The following is a 19,907-nucleotide window of genomic DNA, read 5'->3' on the forward strand; positions in this document are numbered from 1 at the left end:
AGTAATTATTTGAAAATGCGAAGTAAACTCAATTTTACAAATATGTTGATAAATATTTTATAATAATTCTAGAGGTTTATACAAAAAATGTTAAACTCATTTTTAATATATTTGAATATATTTGAATTTTGGGTAAAGCTTAAGTTGTGTAACGTAATTTTTGCTGCCCCAATAACAATATAAGCTAAGACCAAAAAATTTTATTACTTTTCTACCTTGACCCAAGTCCTCATCAATTATGCCAGCAGGAAGGCCAACTGGCAGGCACGCAGGCCCCGACTCCTGCTGATTAAGCTGAGCAGAATTGTTGTCGCATAATGAAAAACTCACAAATCTGAGGGAAGCCAGCTTCGCTTGGTTACTTTGCCTAGAGCGCCATAAATCACAGTTCAACAGCACAAATATTTCAAGCCCCAAATCCAATGAGGTGCCGGGCTGACTGCAATGGATACCTTAGTTAACTGGATTATGTATGCCAATCAATCAATGCGTTTTTCATCGGCACTCACTAAATTAAGTGTAAATATGTGCACAGCCTGAAAAACAGAACTGTAAGCTGTCGAATTTGTGGCCTCAGCATTGGCCTGCTGTTGATTGACGGGATTATGTGCCGTATGCGTAATATTTATTGTAAATAAATTGTGGACAGCTAATGGGTATGCTGAAGGTGTAAGAGCAATTTATTTAAATTGATTTTCGTTTTAAATTTCATTAATAAAGTTGCTGAGCTGGTTAGGAGAGAATAGGAATAAATAAAAGTACGAGGACGGGTTAAATGTACAGAAAGATTGTAGTTAAATTCTCTTTATATGAAGATGGCATATGAAACTAATTGATTTTCTATAATAATTTTATGGTAAAAAGAAAATCATATACAATAATATGTATAAATACATGATATATTTTAATAAGCTAATTGAATTCAATATTCAGCTTATAAATAAGCTCTTACATATGACCTGACGAAATATTTATTGGATAAAGACAAATGAAGGTCGCAGGGCAAAAAGTAAGCCCACTGCGTAGTTACCTATTGTAGATAACAACTGCAGAAGCTGCATTCGATATTTGACTGCAGCTGATTTTGCCTGCTGCCGGTGTCTGCATTTCTGTGTGTGTGTGTGTGTGTGTGTGTGTGGGTGTGCGTGTCTGCACTCATGCATATGGTAAGCCGATAATGCACTGACAATGGCGCCATTGAGCAGTCCTTTCAGCCCAAATCGGCTTAAAGTCTTTTGACTTCGATTCGCTTAGTCACGGCTTAAGTAGATACTGTCAATTGATGGGCCATTAAATCGATAGTTTTAAGCCTAGAAATTAGTTTTCCTATAGAGATGCATTTCAAGCAAAATTATTTCACCAACTTCCAGCAGCAGCTTTAATTGTAACTATTGAGTTAAGTCTTATGGACATTCAATAAACAACAAACAAGAATCGATATATTTTTAATAAATATTCGTTTTATAACAAACTGATTTAAATTTTATATATTATTAAATATCTTATATTCAAGCCGAATATAAGTGAGCTAAGTGAGAAATCAAATTGAAGATAACGTAATTTCAATTCGTTTTTATTATTTGTTTTTTTAGTTTGCTCAGTCTTTGGCCAGCTTTGACGAGCAGCAGAGGAGAAAAATTATAAATCATTTTATGAATTTTTTCAGCTGGCTGGAAGACACTTTTATTAAATTTGCAGAGCAATAAATTTTGTTTTAAAATTGACCAGCCAATGGAATTAATTGAAAAATTGCTGCAGCAGCCAATAAATCGGAAGCATGGGGAAGCATTTTCTGCTGTTTGCTTAAACTTTACTCATTACTCGATTGGCTGTGCACGAACTATGTTCAGTTAGTCAAAAGTCGCACGGCTTGACTGCGCAGCTCCTTGAGAACTTTAAGTCAGCCAACAAACTAAACAACTATCAGTTGCACCTGCAACACCACGAACAGGTGTCAACGGCAAAAGCGACATCAACGACAACCGCAACGCACCGCAGCGCATCGCATCGCACCGCCTCGCACTTCTTTTCGCTAATCAAGTACTTTGCGCTCGGTGGCATGCTTGATATCACCTTTGCCAGGACAGAACACGTACATGTGCTGTGGCTTACACTACGCTTGGCTTAGCTTCGCTTGCACGCGGATTACGCATACGCCGCGTTGCGTAATCGAGATAATCGCAAGGCCTGCGAGTCGACCGAGCAGCGAAAACCTTCGGTAAGAACTTTAGTTGCCTGTTAAATTTACACCTGATGTTTGATTAATGTGTTGATAATACATTTCTTATTATTATACCCTGAACCCATTGAAAATGGGAAATCAGGGTATAATGGTTTTGTGAAAAAGTATGTAACGGGCAGAAGGAGGCGTGGCAGACCCCACAAAGTATATATATTCTTGATCAGCGTGACGAGCTGAGTCGATATAGCCCTGTCCGTCTGTCCGTCCGTCCGTCCGTCCGTCCGTCCGTCCGTCCGTCCGTCCGTATGAGTGCGTCGATCTCAGAAGTTATAAGAGCTAGAGAGCTGAAATTTGGCATGCATACTCGTGAGTACCATACGCAGTACGAGTTTGCTTTATTTTTTCGATAAATCGTCCGATAACTTTTTTATCGAGAATAATCGAAAAATTGATTTTGTTTTTTCAGCCTAATTTGAACATTTTTAGACCTGGAGTCTTCAAATTTGGGTTGTATATAAAGTTAATGGATATAAAGATTTTGTAATTTACAGATTTTGGATACCACGCCCCCTTCGCCCCCAATTTGTAAAAAACGCATTTCAAGTACTAGAGACTTGTGCTTTGGAATGTACACACGTATTCACCATATAATTACGCTCTGCAGGTTTCATTAAGATCTTATGTCTACAAAAGAAATTATTCAACAAATAAATTCTCATAATATTGCCCACACTGCAGCGCAGCCCAGCGCAGTCGCTGCTTACTGCGCAGTTAGCAGAGCGCAGGCTTATGCGTGCGTGTGGATGCATGTGTATGTGTGTGTGCATAAAAGTGCAGAATGATTAGAATATCAGCTTAGAGGGTTCAGGGTATCTCCTAGTCGAGCAGTCTCGACTAGAGCCTTCTTACTTGTTTTAATATTATATTTGAGCCATCGAGCACTCAAATCAATCAATTTCATAGCAATATCGCAACTACCTGTGGCAGGTATCTACATATATACTTTTTGCAATATGATAGTTGTGAGGATTATTTAGACGCTTAAAAAGAATGTCGCCATTATATTCAAAATGAAGTCGGCAGAGCAACAAATGTAAATATTATAGTATGATTGCACCATTTTCAGTTATTTGGAGATTACTCTTGAGATCAGTCACCTAGATGATAATAAAGATTTTGCCTATCGTACCACAATCTATCAGTTGAGCAATTTGTAAATTCTTAAAGCAGTAGGGGTCATTTGAAAAGCGTTTCTACGAAAATTTAGCCAAAGCTTGTTTACCTGAAACCAATTAATTAGTTAATACTATCGAAGTTAAGGTGTTGGATGCAGTCTAGTTCATTTGTATTTGTTTTGAATATGCAAGATTTTAATAATGTTTTTACACATAAGCTATGAGACATTTATATATTTACTTTAATACAACTATCCTTTTTTATAACCCACTGAGAAGAGTAATCAAAAACCAGTGATATCTAAAAGAAAATTTTATTATTTTGCATGAGAAATGAACATTTCTACAGCCGACGTAAAATATATATATTTGTCCTTATAAATAAATAGATAGTTTAGTACGAATTTTAGAGTCTGCCTATATTCCTTAGTTAAAGGCTGTCTAAAATATTTGCTAGTAAGTTAAAGATAATCTAATTTTTTAAAATAAAAACTAGATTTGGGTTTGTCTCTTAGTAATTTGTTTGTTTGTTTTCTTTTCATTTTGTTCTGTGGTCAGTTTTTCTTCTCTTGAAGCACCCGCTCAAAGAAATATATAGACATACAGACTTATATTCGCTTGTACCTGTACCTTTTGTATATACACCTAATAAATCGGACCCTCCGAGCTAGAGAGTTATTTTATTTGTTTCATTTTTGGCTTGGAAAGATTTTATTTGCTTTTTTTTTTTGGAATTGCTTTTCATTTTTAACGTTTCGTTGGCAATTTAATTTTTGTGCTTTCCCTTATGGTGCGATGTTTGTGTTGTTTAAATTGTTTTTCTATTTGAGGTTGCCCTCACCCTCAACCTCGCCATCACCCTCGAGTTGCCAGCAGACAGTCGCAGAGTCAGTTCCCTAGTCAGGTATCCATTACAGTTGCCGTCAGGCAGCGTTTGGGCCACGCCTTCCTGCACAGTAATCGCCGCTCCGAGCTTTACGAATTTCAGGTTGGTAGCTTTTTTATTTGTATAATTCTCAGAGATAAGTGTGGGCAGACAAATGAAGAGAGAATGAGAGAGAGAGAGAGAGCGAGATAAATTTGCGAGGTTTTCTCTTTAAATATTTTAACTAACTATGTACACTACTCTGCATTCTTGTATATGGGATCCCATTATACACTTGCCTGTATTGCAATATATTAATTTATTCAACTGTAATTGAAAAGTTGTATACAGAGAGCAGGAGAATGAATGTGAAAATAGAAATTTATATTTGATTTCACTTGGAAAATATTTTGCTTGAGCGAGACAATTTGAGAAGGATTTTGTGAGAAAAGTATTCAGAGTTGTTTGCTGTCAGTTGAGGCAGTATTTGGTGCTAGATAGATTAGTTTAGTTACTAAAATAAATTCACATAGTTCACCTTGAAATTTTTTTTAAACGACATTCGAAATTGTTTCGTGTGATACACGTCTAACAAACAGAACAAAATACACAAAAACATTCACATAGAATGATCCAAACCGAAGATCGAGAACTTGATCGGGCGCTGGAACTCTGTCAGCTGATACAGAGCGATCTCCGCACTTGCGTCAATATTGTGCACCGTTTGGATCAGAAGTACAATGAGCCGGACCGCAAAAAGAGTTCCACCTTGCCGCTACGGCCCGATGTGATGATGGGAGAGAACACATCCTTGTCGGCAATCAGTTTGGTCCGATCATCGAACACGTCGTTGTCCATGTTCAGCCTGGACAGTTGCGGCAAGATGAAGGTGGAGGGCCGCACATCCCACGAGCTGGACTACATCTTTGTCGATCTCACGAGCAAGGCGATCAGGGTGCGCCGCGACCTTGAGGCGGCTACCGCTCACACTCAGCGCATAACGGACTGCAGCATGCGCCAGGAGCCCATCCAGCACCGGATGCTGCGCGATGCACGCGGCTCCAAGACCTTCATGTGTAAACACTATAGCCGGGGCAAGCTACTGAAGAGGGGTGGACCGAAGCGAATGTGGCGGCTGCAGGATTACATCAATATGCCTATGCTCAGCTAGGAAACATTGCAAATGACTTTTCGACGTTGATAGTTTTTATTGGAATTTTAGTTTTTTATTCTTCTTCTCTTCTCTTCTTCTTGACTGTTTTGAATGTTTTGTCGTCCGTTTAAGACCTGTGTACCTGTGTATAAATGCACCTTTTTAGCTTTCATTAAAATTTTTGTCATCATTAAACAAGAGAAAACTCTGCCCCGAAAATTAATTTCAGTTGACATTAAAATCACGAAAAGTTGTCTACTCGCTTCACATGGCATCTCATCGTATCGCTGTCCTAGCTGACAGGATGCAGGATGCGAGCAGGAGGCATACATATTCGCGACATGTTTCAGGCGTAAGTTTTTCATGTTCTCACAATGATGAACATGATTATGATGATGATGACAACACAACAACAACAACAGCGTTACATGCTTACGGTCGCAAATGGATGTTTGGGCCGAGAGATATGTATGGGGAAAATATGAGAAAGCGCTCCGGCTCCAGTTCCAGCTCTGGCGCAAAAGTTGTGATAATATAAATGCAAAAGTGGCCAAAGGCCCAGGACCTAACTTTCGAACAACATTCCCAAGTTGCCTCATTTTGCATTTGTTTTCCTCTTCTTTTTTTTCTAGCCTGCCTCCCTCCAAAGAAAACAAAAAATTCATGCTCCTTTAAAACTAGCAAAGGCAAAGGGGGCCTTCTGTACTTTGGCAACACGGCGCTGCTGTCCCTAACTGGATAGCCAACTGGCCAACAACGGCGAGGACATTAAACACAACTTTGCATATTTCAAGTTACATCCATGGAGTTAGTGCAATGAGCTATGTACAAATGCACACATAACGCAGGCCAAGTGCTCTCTCGACGAGCATGCGCAACTGCAAGATACCCTGCAGGGGATAGATATTAGGGAATATCTCCGAATTTTATATAGTAGATATTTGTTAAGTTAAAGATTGATATATCATGAAATTCATTATACCAGATAAGTTTAAATAGACTGCGAATGATATACGAGATATTGAAGAAGATTTAAAAGTATTTTAATTGTATTTAATGCACCTAATGATACCAGGGATCAAGTATAGAAAGCAGAGGCTCATATGATTATATTGCTTTGTATTGGTTCAAATGAATTGTAATTGCGGATGATGTGAAATGACATTGACTTTACTATCCATATGATCAAAAAATATTTTGCATTGGAGTATTTGAAAGAACTACTAAAAATTGTTTTCAATAAAGATAAACTAGTTTTCTTGAATGACCTTTAACAAAAGCGAAAAATTGAATTACCATGGAAATCTCATTTAGATTAAATTCAAATATTTTGTATGTGACATTTTAAGTTAGAAAATCTGTTAGATTTGGAGTACTATTAACCCACTCCTGTAACAGACTTACATTTAATAAAGTCCGCCCAGAGTAACATGAAAAATTTGTAAGAATAAATGTTTGCGTTAACGTGAACGAGTATTACGCAGTCCATCAGACTCGACTAACTTATTTATGTATTTATTTAATGCATTCGGCTATGCAAAAACTTCACTTAGCTTTGCATTTATATTTACAAATATAACAAATGAATACGAGTAGTCTCAACAAATGTTCGTAACAGAAGTTAAATTAAATATATGAAGATGATTTGCATTATGCGATGATGTATTAGAGGGCCTACATACATATAAGTACTGTGATTCAGAGGGAACTGTAATAGAGCTGCTTTTTATTATAAGAGTAAGAATATTGTAATATAAGCCATAGAAATTGTTTTATCTGAATGTCACATATGTGCCTATTATAGATCGAACTTTGAATACTGCCTAAGTGCGAATGATATTATGGCATTGCAAGTCAGCAAATAAATTAAATAAATAAAAGCAAAGGAAAGTAAAGTCGAGTGCTCGAAATACTCTAAGCTTATCATATTGACAGCTGGCACTATAAAATGTTGACTAATGGCTAAGTTAATTTGAATCGTACTCAAATAATGACTCAGGCCTTGACAAGCAAACATCAGTTTTCATATTTATTTGATATATTTAAGAGACTCGGCATCTTTCATGATTTGTCTGCTCATTTTTTATACATTTTATGCTGCTCGAATTGCCTTTAAGTCACACTTGAAGAATTTCTTGGAGTGACACAATCTTTTTAGGTTTTTAATGAACAAGCATTAAATGCTCCCATATTGGGTCAGCAGTTAGCTACTTGCTGGCAGTGAAAAGGACTTGAAATTGCTGCACTTCTAATGTGCTGAGGGCCATTGAATGTCCGTTTGGTTGGCTAAGCAACAATAGATGGGGTCGGTAGGGGGTAGGGGGAAGAAGTTCTAAAAAGGGCAGCATCTCCAAGCCTAATTCAATGTCGGAAATGTGCTAAAAACCGCCAAATTGTTTTCCACGTTTGCACTGTGTATGAATGTGTGTGAGATTTTGTGTGTGTGTGTGTGTGGAGCTGAATGCTTTGTCGTTGTGTGTATGGCGCAGGGCAAGCAGCAAAATGTTGGCGTTTGCTCAATACCAACACAAAAATTTGCCTTTGTTTGCCATCAGTGGCCGACGTGTGTCGGGTCGAGTCGAGCCAACCTCGGCCCGACTCAGGACTAACCAGGTCCTTTTTGTGGGCCATTTAGGATTTGCCATTACAAGTTGCTTAATTAAGATTTCCTGCGGGTCTGCTAGTCGCTTCAAGTGTTCAATACAAATGGTTTGTGTTTCCTTTGTCTATAGACAAACTTAATGACGCAGCAGCAGGAGCAGGAGCAGTTGTTGAATAATAACAACTGCTCGGCATATACGGGCCTCAATAAATATGCAATCAAAGTGACAGTCAAACTTATCGACTGTGCTTCTCTACTAGCTGTTTAGTTAGGCATTTGTCTAAAAAGAGAAACATCTGCGACTTTAGCAAGTCAATGGAAGTTGCAGTATAAAGGTAAGTCAGGTTTGACTTAAAGAGCTGTCTAGAAGACTGGGGGACTATAGTATATGGACTATAGTCCATATATAAAATTTTGATAGAAATTATTGTATTTCCTGCGATTGTTTAACTTAACATGAAACTTTAGTATATCATTAGATTTTTCTAATTTAAAATATATATATAAATTGTTGGTTAATTTTAATTGTAAACCTAAATTTGATACCTAATTTTCGAGACCTTCAGTCGATTTATTCCAATATCAGGATATGTTAATATGTAATGCATTTTACTCGCCAGGCATTTATGTTCCTACTAAATAAAATCATTTTGGTTTTGAAAATTTAAAAGTGATTTTTTATTACTTTCTTAAGCATTCCAGAAAAAGCCGGAAGCTCAAGGCATCTGCCTTGTAAAACGTATAATTAAATAAAAATAAAAGATAGTTAATAGCATCACTTAATAGTGGAATAAATGCCTATCTCTATACATACATATGTACATATATGTAGGTATATGCAGGCTATATCTATCCGTCTCTATTCACATTCCCACTCACATATTTTGGCATCTTCAGTCAAATTATTTGCTGTTATTTTGTTCGATGAGTTGCCATTTGATAACTCACTGAGTGACGCATGGGCAAGGCCCACAGATATTTGTGGCATTTCACAAACAATTTAGTGCTCAATATGTCGGGCCCTCAGGACACTGTAAGGACTTCCGTCTGAATAAATATTTAATCAATCAATTTCGACAATTTCTTTTGGCTCGTCAAATGCTCACACAAACTAAATGCTAGGAGTAATAATAATAGACATAATGATAATAACAATGATGATGATGACGGTGACGATGAAGATGATGATGCTATTACTGCTCGGGCATAAAACAAGTCAGACATATAAAATTGATTTGATTGAAATGTTAATTTCGCAGGAGAGCCGACAAAGGAGTTTCGTCTGGTGCTGATTTCCATAAGCAGCAGCAGCAGCAGCAGCAGACGAGAGATAACGGGACAAGCTCATTGAGAGGCTGTCTATAAAGGGACTTAGTCATTCACAATGAGCTGGACCTGCCTAATGACAAAGCAGCTTTGGGTAGGTCCCTTTGCTGTGCTGTGCCAAAAACACATCAACGAATTTCCGTTTCACGGTGATTCGCTTCAAGTTTCAGTTGCTCTTCCCGTTTTAGTTTCTGCTTCTGCTTCTGCTTCAGTTTCAATTTTGATTTCGATTTCGATTTCAATTTCGTTTTCCGTTTTTGTTTTCAATTGAACTTGATTTTTCCATGAATGCACATTTCTCCGGGTCGAAAACGGATTCTGATGTTCGCTCAGCGCTGTGCGTGCGATTATCAGAAATGCTATTAGTTCGGTCTCCTGTTATTGACAGTTGCTTTGAACCCGGGATTATGTTTGATGTACCAGTCGACATATTTGAAGAGTCTGCGGCCAACCGTTGAGTCCTTAGATGAATTGACATTTCGCAAATTCTGACATACGCGACACGCCCACATGTGACGGCATTCTGAAATTGGATTTCCTTTCTACTTACCTCTTGATTCGGTTTTAACATATGAGACCAGACAACTAGTTTTAACAAATATTGCTCTTATTCATATGCATTAGAACACATCTTTTTCGGAATATATTTTTTTAGTTATTTAAATCAAACATATTTCACTTTTCCTTTTAATTCAAAAGATTCAGTTCCTGATTATCATTTTGTAGACTTGGTAAAATAAATCATTATAATCCATTGATCAAACAAGCAAATTTCTTTCCATTATGAAAATTACAGCAGAAATACCTCGGGTGATTACTGTTGCCCAAGACTGTAGTTCCATGGTCAACAGACTATTGTGAATGTTGTTTTGGTAAAACTTTAACGATGGTATTTATTCGAAATTCTTATTAGTAATTAAGTAAAATACCATTTCATTCTTCAATATCTATGCAGCTAGATGAACCCTGTGTAGAGCAAATCTACTATTTCACTTAGTTACCGAGTATGTAAATATTATATGTACATATTACATATAAATAGTTTATTATTTCCAATTTTCTTTGCCTGTTTTGTTGACTGTTGCTGCATTTTGCAAATCCTAAATACACTGCAGTTGGGAATCTGAATTCTTATGCTTGAGGCGTAATGTCGACAAAGCAAACGTCTTTACAAATTTTGAATTCTTTTGCTGGCAAAAGTTTCCAAAGATCTATAGTTATGTCTAATTCGCTCTGAGCACTTTGCAATCATTTTAAACTGAACGACGCATTAAATCATTTCAGAAAATCTGACTGAATTTTAGAGCATATATGTGATGTAATTCATCTACAATATAATTTTATTGTATTATATTGCCGTATATGTTCGAAGAATAAAAGCTTGGAATTTTGTTTTCTAAACGGGTCTCTCAACTCTAGAGAAATTTGATTTCCATACAGTAAATTTAGTTCCGATTGCTTTCCTATCCTGTCATATTATAAAATTTTTTAACTACTTCCTCAGCTAGAAAAAATAAACAACTTAGTCAAAATAATAAACTATAAACGACTGGAAATTGCTTGTCTATTGAGTCAATAAGTGTCTTCTTTGGTCTGACAGGCTACAGAGTCCCCAATGCGTTCGGCCAGCATGTTCAGGATTGGCTGGACGGGTGGATCGGTTTGAGTGGACCCAACGTCTCCCATGGCGTTTTTCTCTTCGCTCTCTGGCACCGAGGGCAGCTGCAGCAGTTTGTTCCGCTTGAGTCCCACATGCATATGACGCAGACTTTCAGTTAGGCTGCTCATGCGGCCCACAATGCGGCTGACCCGATCTTGTATGATCTGCAGCCGTTGCTGACAGTCCTCCACATCGATCGGTTGCGACAAATCATCATCACCGCCGGCACCAGTTTCGATAGATTCACTAATAGGTTCACTATTTGGTCCATCTTCCGAGCGGTGGGTTGTGTCAGTCAGTTCGCTTGACTCGCTTTTCATCACTTCTCTATCCACAGTCGAATTCCAATAGTGGGCATTCACATAGCCCAGGTCAACTACCATGGGCGTATCCGATTCCTCCGACATTTCGTTATTGTGAAATAAATAAAAGTGAATGGCTGTATTTGTATACGGATAAAATAAACTCGTATACTTGAAAAGGTTTCGAAGCTATACAAATGTTCGACTGAGAATCAACTTGACTCCACTCTCAGCCACCAGTGAGTAATAAATGCAAAGCTTGCTTGGAATTGTGCTTAGGTTAAAAGACAAAAGAAATACTGAGAAGAAGTTTATTAATAACTCCAAGACAAATGCTCATAAGCTCATCGCAATGATTAAATATATTGTATATATATTTTTTGAAGAGAACAGTGAGACTAATTTTACAAGTATTTTATATATTTATTTAACTCACAGTTATAATTATTCTGAAGCTCTTTATCGCTCTTTTAGCCAAAAAGAAGCCATTAAAGAAATGTCAACTGTTATTGCTTTCTTTTATGGCTCTGCAAGGATCATCAATTAGTCAGTAAGCACAAATTCTTGTAAATGTAAATTCATCTACTCTTTTATATTCGCATTCAGTATATGGAAAATCAATTAAAGAATAAATTACCACACACACAAACACACACAGTCAGTGGATAATTGATTCAATGGCCCAGGCATTCGAATAAATCTCTCTCTGTCTCTCTCTCTTTTTGTCTCTATCTGAATGTGGGTTGAAGAAAACAGCGAAAAGTTTCACCATGCGTGCAGGAAACAAAATCAGATTCTATAAGAGTCTGGCATGGTGAGTGGGGCAAGAGGAGGCTACCCGAGGCAACACATAAGGCGCCATTGCTACAGAAGATAAAGACCAAAAACCAAAAGGCGGAAATGCGGCATTCATCTCTCTCAGTTCGTGCTATTTGAAAAACAGTTTCAATGAATGTTTGCTGTTGGTTTGTCGCTCGTCTGTCTTCTACATATAAGAGCCAGCTCAGTTCTCCATTGGGCTTATGCAAAGTGATAGTTTTTCACTGTATATATATATGCTGTATACATTTTATGAACTGCTCCAATATCAATACTTATAGGCAGACACCTAACTAATGAATTTATGTTAATATAACATCAATACTCCTTCGACTAAGATGTTTAACTATTCATATGAATAGGGTATTCAGCAGTCGATTGCATGCAGACTCTTACGTGACTCTTACGCTCTTGCTTTCGTCAAAAGAACTTCAAGCTGCTGCATATATGCATACCCACACAATAAAGCAGTAAATCTTCATTCTTTTGCATAAAAAGTGTTGTCTGTGTAGCTCATAGCAAAAGGAACTGTAGAATTGATTCATGAAAGTTATCATCGAATCTCTAGACTAGGCTGCTGTATATGTATGTATATGTAGTATAAGCCTAGCCGAAGACTATTTGAGTGAATATAGCTCTTGATAGACTGCTCTTAATTAAATCACAAAGGTTGCAGAATTTAAAAATATATTTTTTTTTTATTTTTAATTAGAAATAATTTACTATATTTAATAATATATATTCTTTTATATGAAAACTAAAATCTTTCGCATTAATTATAATTGTATTTATTTTAACACAAATACTCTTATCAGAATGCAATCAAAAGAGACGGAATTACTTTGCTTTCTAACTGCAAATCAAATTTAAGCCAGCTCATTGCTTTGATCCAGCTTTGCAAACTCACAATTCTTTATGAAAGCCAGCAAAAAAGAAAGCACTCTTTCCACGTTTACTCAGTCAATCAATTACAATGATCAGCCCATCAGATGGCGTCTAATTGACGATCAAACTGCAATGCTGAGAAATCATTTGTCGTGATGTGTGGCCGTAACAGCTGTGCAGCCAAACACAATAAATAACCATAATAGCTAGTTGGCTTATAACGAGCATAACACGCTCGCATGGCTGCATAAAAATGCCATCTCTTGAGATTAATGTGAAAAGGTCATGCGAGCATTCAGCGAGCGCCTGCTCCGTCCCCATTGGACATTGACCTTGGCCATGCGCTACCCTGTACACACAGCACGATGGGATTTGGGTATGTGTGATGCGCCTTTGGTAAACATTAATGTGTTAACTCGCTGTCAATAATCGATTTGGGAGTGCTCGAACTGAGAGGAGTATTTGAGCTTTGGCATCTCGAAGATGACAATGCTATCTCGATTACACATGTTTATGAAATGTATTTGCTCAGGCCTTCAGACACCTGACATTGGCAGAAAAGACAAATGGAAATTGCCGCATGTAAACACGTGGGGGAAAAGTGGAAATTATGTGGACTTACAACAAAGCGAAAATGCGAATACAACAAGCGCCTGGTTGCTCGCACCTGCCATCTGCCACCTGGCTGATGCTCGACTTTTGTTTGGTAAGTGAAAGTGACTTTTGGCATGTCTTTTAGTAGTTTTTACATTTGTCCTAATTACGGGACTGGGGCTATGGTGGCAGACACTTGAGAACGCGCCCCAAGGCCCCAAGGTGTGCGTTATGTAAGAGCCCCGGCAGACACTCACACACACACACACAAGCACACAGACACTCTCTTGGACCACACCTGCCGCCTTTGCTGCTGCCCAGCTTCCTGGCTTGCTTTCAGCCAGCTGCTGCCTCAACTTACTTCCGTAATTTATACAGTGTTCTGCCCGTGTTTGCATCTCCGAGCATGGCTCACAAATTTGTTATTACGTTAAATTAAACTCGAAAAATGCGTTAATAGACGACCAGACTCTCATATAGACTCTGTGTAAGCTGTGTAGCCTGCAAGGCAGCCCTAATTGAATTAAATTCCACAGTCATTTTCTTACTCTGCTTATGGCATTGCAAAACATTTCGGGACATACATGGGAAATACATACATCTGGCATGTGTTTGTGCCACATTAAACTATGTTGTTTACACACTTCATTGTGAATTTGCATTATTGTGAATAGCAATTGCTTAGCTTTTTAATTAAGGGATGTAAACTCTGAATTAACACAATAAGAAGTTTTGGCTTCTAAGTAGATAATAAAGAGGATTGAAAATGATGACGAAAATACATTTTAATAATCTCAGACTTATGTGAACATTCAATAATTGAACAACAATTTTTAAAACTTTGTAAAGTCTAGCTTATTTCTCTGAATGTATTTTTTAAGTAATCTAATTTACTTAATTTGCTTACATTTTATTTTAATATTGAAGCAATCAATATTTGTGTTCTGCACACTTGACTAAGTTCAATTACTATATCAAAAAGAAACTTGGATAATTTTGAAGATATTTCAAAATTTGTAAAATATTCTTAAATTTTATTTATTAATAAGTTCTGTTTCTCTGTTTTTCCTGTGTATTTAAATTTAAAAAAATATTTGCTAAGTACTAAATTCAGAATATCTCTCAGTAAAACCAATTCCATAAATTGATTCAGAACTCTGTAATATTTAATTTGCATAGCTTTAAATAAGGATTGCTCGGTCAAGTCAGGTCAGTTCAGGCAGCTCTTGAGCATTTGTATTTTTCAACACATTTCATATTGAAGTTTCGCGCATCTCTCATTTCGTTTCTGTTGACCTCATTCGCTGCGGCTGCTGGCGCTTATTTTGCACCTGCTTTGCGGCCGAGTTGTTCAGAGCTGTTCGTCCGAAGTGCAGGTTAAGTAGACGCTGCCGCGGCTCACTCCCAACTACGGGGCGTTGAGATGAAATGAATAAAAGTCAAACAACAATAAAGGAAGGATGCGGATTCGCACGGCCTCTGTCAGGGGCTCAGCCTTTACAATCAAAGTCTGTTGTCGTCGCTGCTGCTGCTGCTGCTGCTGCGTTGTCGTTGTCGAGCAGCTTATTACATTTTTTAAGTGCGCCTGCATATTATTTATTAAATATGGCTTAACAATGAGCACAACAAAAAGCAGCAATAAATTGTACTTCAAAAGGTAACCAAGGTCACTTGGCGTGCGGCATGCCGCATGCCGCATGCTTGAACTGCTGCTTTTAATCAGCCATAAATATTTTGCAGTTTCCAAATTGCACAAATACTTTGCTAGCAACCATTTTCACACATTTTCCAAAAACTTTCTCGTTTCGCAAAGTTTTTTGTCATACTCCCTTTTTTTTCTTTTTTTGAGCAAGCAAATTTATATACCACAAAAGTTCGCTTTGCACATGGGAGAAACATTACAAATTTGCATGCGAATTTCTGTTTGAGCTGCTGCAACTTTGATAAAAAAAAAAAAAATGGAGAATAAGAAGAAGAAGCACGACTCAACAGCACTAGAAAAAAGGCAAGTTTGACTATTTAGTGTTTGCCCTGAGCACATGTAGGTGGCCCATAATGATGATGACGACTAAAACTGCGCTTGTGTAAATGAGTCGAAAACAAACAAACGGAAACAAAAATCAAAATCAACAAAGCTCACATGCCGATTATTGAATACTCTAACATCTGAGAGCTGTAGAGTATGCTTCAAATAAATAAAATAAAATATGCAAATCTCAACAAGATTTTATAAGACTCAATAGACTTGGGACTGATTAGTAATATAAATATAATATATCTAGCATCTATGCAGGACGTAAAAAATAATTGTATGTCTTTTGCTCGAAAGATGGCAAAAGGTATTTGATCAAAATTGAGAATATATAACTAGCATAAAATATTTTACAAAATAAATTGCAAACAATAAAATAAATAAATAAATAAATAACTTTACTTAGTGAATGTACCAACAGTTGAGCGAACTCTTACAATCAATATCCATTTAAATATACCTAAATTCATTCACTGTCAACTGCAAACATGTCCAATTATATCTGACTCTCACTCAACCAAGTTAGACTGCGGAAAACGTTCCTTTTCATCATTGGCATTAAATATTTATATTTAACTATGTCACATGGTATCACGTGGCATCCCTTTGGTGAAGGGTATAAATTGAAAGATATATGCATATATTTTTTCAGGCGTTTTTGTGTTACTTTTTCCAACATTTTGTGACATGATTTTTGTTTGTTTTCCCAAGTCTGGTGTCGACGTAGCTTTTTGTTTGTTTGTTTTTTGTATTTTGCAAAGGATACGTTTGCCAACATATTGTGCTCAGTTTGGTTTGTTTTTGTTTTCTTTTTTTTCTGGCCATGTTTAAGTTTTTGGGACATTCTATTTAACGAGAGCTTGTTGATAAAACGAGCTGTGAAGAAGTATTCCGACTACAGTTTGTTTTTGATTCAATTTGAATAGACTCTTGTGGACTCCTTTAATTGGTGTTAGCTTTGAATAGTTAGATTCCACAAATTTGAAAGTAATTTGTAATTTGAACTTTATATTGAAAATCATGTATAAATCGAACCAATAAATAGTTAAATTTTATAAATTTGAAAGTCTTTTTTAATATGAACTTATAGTACTTGAGACAATTCTTTTATCAGCAATAATATTAAAACTTTAGTCCTTAGCACAGTGCCCAGAATTTTCTCATTGCTTAATAGTTAATTTAAATTCTTTTTGGGAAGTCCATTTTGAAACCAGAAGAGCAATTTATTTTAATTATTAAAAAAATAATAGAATATAGGAATATATCCCATTTACGTATATAAATACAGCTCAACTACTCAGGCAGTGGTATTCTTACATTCATTAGTATTAACAAATTAATTAATATTAATATTGGTTTTACATTACTTTCCTTTGGCTTATTGGCTTTTCTTTACCACAATATTTGTCTTGGTCAATTGGCCAGGCAGCTCATTTCGTGGCTATTAAATTGAATTGGAAATTTGCTCAAGTCCACAAAGTTGTCGTCGCATCGTCAACGACTCGCCATCAGATGATTTATTATTATTAACGCCAGAAAAGTTTTCCTTTTGCCCAGCCAAATGATTAAAAAAACAAAATCCAGTGGCCGAGAAGCTCTTGAGCAGGGAAACTATTTGCAGCGCGTTGCACGCGTCTCTTCTTCAGTTGGCTCAAAACTTTGTGCCTTTGTGCCTTTATCATCGCTTCTCTCCGAATTTCTATGTTAAATTGTGTGAACTTTTTGCAGACAACTGGCGGGACGACACTTTATCATGTCTCAGTGCTGTCGCTGACCGCTTTTCACAAATTGAAATGTGTCCGCGGCAGTCAAGAGTAAATGAGCCAAGACGAAGCCGCAGTCACTGCGGGTCGCAGCTACTCCCCTTCGGCACGCGCCCCCTCTATCTGTACAAGGCTGGACAAATCCCGCACAAAGAAAAATATATTGTAAGGATTGGCCGCTTTTGATTATTATGCCCTGTGGCCACTCAAAATGGGCAAGTCACACTAGTCGACCCACACATACATTCTTCCTCAATTCATAAATCTTGAGTTTTTTTTTATGAACGAACTTATGGATCTGCCTTAATATTAATGTAAAAGTTACCAGAAATTTTAAAATATATACAATTTGTTGCTAATAAAATGGATATGGAGGGTATTTGTGAGTCGACCACAAGAACACTTTCTATAACTCTTATAATTAAGAGTTAGCTTGTATTTATAAAACTCTAAGAACTTCAAATTGTCATTTTCCCTTAGAAATAGGATCTCAGTCTATAAATGTAAAATGAATAAAGATTAAGGAAGATTAAAACTAAGTTGAATTTCATGTCTTCAAGCTGGTTCTGAATACAATCTAGACATCCAGGGTACAACCTAGTCGATACCGTATTTAAAGCGCTCTTCTTTTCAATTTTGTATTTGACATCTGAAAGTTGTTTCTTGACCGCATTTGTCAAATATTAGGCTTAAGTGATTTTTGACAGTTGAACCTGAACCTATTTTATATCTAGCGAAGGCATATTTTCTGCTTCGTTTAAGGGTAATTTGCGCCCGACTCAGGGTCAATGCCGCGTATGCGCAATTTTCAACAAAAACTTGAAGTCACCCAGAGGCGCAAAACACATTTGCAGCCCAAAGGAATTTAAGCGTGATTTTCTATTTTCTCATTCGCTAGAAATTGAAGGATTTGTTGAGGAAAGTTAGAAAGCATCGCCTACAAGATATAATAACTGTGCAGCGTGTCACATTTAGGCATTTTTTTTTACTTACAAATTTTCAATTCTAAGAAATCGAAAAAGAAATTAGTTTGAATTTTATGTAAGAGAAAATTAGGTTAAATAAGTCTTACATTTGTATTTTTATAACTATTATCTATTTAAATTGCGTTATTTTTAAAATAAATTTGACATTCAGCTACTGTCTGTTTTCATTGCTCTTCGAATACTTGATATTGAGAATTGTCTACCGTAAACTGAATAATATTGCATTGCTGAAGTATTTCAATGAATTTAAAAGATTAAAATATTACTTCTTCCCTTTTTAATTAGATATCGAAAACATTTACAAAAAATTTCGAATTGAGTACACTAAAATTTGTTGGTATGCAAAAAGTCGGCCATAGTTCTCATAAGTGAAGGTTTACAAGTAAGTGTAATCGGTGTAATCGAACAGTGTGTGGCAGAAGTTGGGGTGAAAAATTAAAAGTTAACATAATCTAGTTCGCGGCGCAATCTCAAAGTGAGCCGCAGCCTACCCAGATCCCTGTCGAATTTGGCCTGACATCGATCGACGTCCACGGGGTGGGGCAGCGGGAGCTTGAGCCTGTACAGGGTGGTGCCCAGGTCCAGTTCCTGCTCGTGCAGCGTCAGGCTCATTTTGTCAACGGCCATTTGCTCGCCGGGCAACGCAATCTCTAGCACGAGATCTTCACAGCTCGCCGAGGCTGCTGTGCGTTGGCCCATCTAAGTGGAAGAGAATACAGCTTAACAGACACTGGGGAGAGGCAGACAGACAAAAGGCTAAAAGGGTTAGTGCCAACCTGCAGAAATACGTCCTCAGTGCCAACGGCCTGCCGGTAGGTCATCGTGTACTCTGGGCACTTGCGCGACTCCAAGATGTCGGCATCCTCCCGCTCCTGCGCCTCCTGCCACTCCTCAAGCGTGCGGGGCTGCGCCTTTTCAGGCTCAACCAGGGGCGTTGCCACCAGGTTAACCTTGCCCTTCTTACGCGCCTTGGCAGCGTCACCGGCTGCTGGTGGTCCGATGCTGCCGGGTGCTGAGTGAGTGGATGGGACACATGAAGCGCTCCTGTTGTTGTTATGCTCCATTTACTCACTTTGCCTTTTCACCACCAGCGATTCCTCATCTTCGCTGCTGCTGCTGCTGCAGTCGACTCCTCCCCGCCTGCGTGTGGGACACAATAAACTTTGCAGCTGCCGCAGCTGGTCGGGATTGTCGAAAAGCGACATCGCTCACAATTATTATTTACTCCAAAACTTTATTTAAAAGTAACTTATTCTATTACTATTTTTTTTTTGTCAGCGCCTTTCACGTCTTTACAGCTCAGAGCTGGGTTAAGGAATGAATATTTACGGACTGTGCTCAGCGCAGCTGAATCAAAATCGATTTGGTTGGATACCCAGCCTACTCCTCGACAGAAGTTAGGTTGCTAGGCTACTACCAAGCCTACTTATCGATGCGACTTGGGTTGCTAAGGCCGTTTACGGGCCATGGAGCAGCTGTAACATGTTTGTGTTTATTATGTTGTCCAGGAAACGGAGCCTTCGAAGGGTCTGCAGCTGAAAAGGTACTCGATTGTAATCCACA

General features: G+C 37.6%; 3 protein-coding genes across 3 annotated transcripts in view; 1 reads left to right on the forward strand and 2 right to left on the reverse strand.

The window, feature by feature from the left end:
- Positions 1-19,907, reverse strand: part of LOC6583338 (venom dipeptidyl peptidase 4) — a 71,141-nt gene that overhangs the window by 45,441 nt on the left and 5,793 nt on the right. The window lies entirely within an intron of this gene.
- LOC6583342 lies at positions 4,684-5,598 on the forward strand. Its single transcript, XM_002008976.4, has one exon. It carries the CDS (start codon positions 4,851-4,853, stop codon positions 5,391-5,393), a length of 543 nt encoding a protein of 180 aa, XP_002009012.1. The 5' UTR covers positions 4,684-4,850; the 3' UTR covers positions 5,394-5,598.
- On the reverse strand, positions 18,607-19,679 carry LOC6583344 (dynein axonemal assembly factor 6). The gene is made up of 3 exons (XM_002008978.4): positions 19,417-19,679; positions 19,121-19,356; positions 18,607-19,043 (listed from the first exon to the last, which is right to left on the reverse strand). Exons 1-3 carry the CDS (start codon positions 19,547-19,549, stop codon positions 18,780-18,782), a joined length of 633 nt encoding a protein of 210 aa, XP_002009014.1. The 5' UTR covers positions 19,550-19,679; the 3' UTR covers positions 18,607-18,779.

The sequence above is a fragment of the Drosophila mojavensis genome, unplaced genomic scaffold, assembly GCF_018153725.1.
Source record: "Drosophila mojavensis isolate 15081-1352.22 unplaced genomic scaffold, ASM1815372v1 contig_74, whole genome shotgun sequence".
Taxonomy (NCBI): domain Eukaryota; kingdom Metazoa; phylum Arthropoda; class Insecta; order Diptera; family Drosophilidae; genus Drosophila; species Drosophila mojavensis.

What these genes read in the sequence shown, in the direction of transcription:
- LOC6583342 (XM_002008976.4), top strand. Translation starts at nt 4,851, where the DNA reads ATGATCCAAACCGAAGATCGAGAACTTGATCGGGCGCTGGAACTCTGT.
- LOC6583344 (XM_002008978.4), bottom strand. Translation starts at nt 19,549, where the DNA reads ATGTCGCTTTTCGACAATCCCGACCAGCTGCGGCAGCTGCAAAGTTTA. An exon ending in GCTGGTGGTGAAAAGGCAAA is followed by an intron (nt 19,357 to 19,416) that starts GTGAGTAAATGG and finishes CCACTCACTCAG; the next exon opens with CACCCGGCAGCATCGGACCA. An exon ending in CTGAGGACGTATTTCTGCAG is followed by an intron (nt 19,044 to 19,120) that starts GTTGGCACTAAC and finishes TCTTCCACTTAG; the next exon opens with ATGGGCCAACGCACAGCAGC.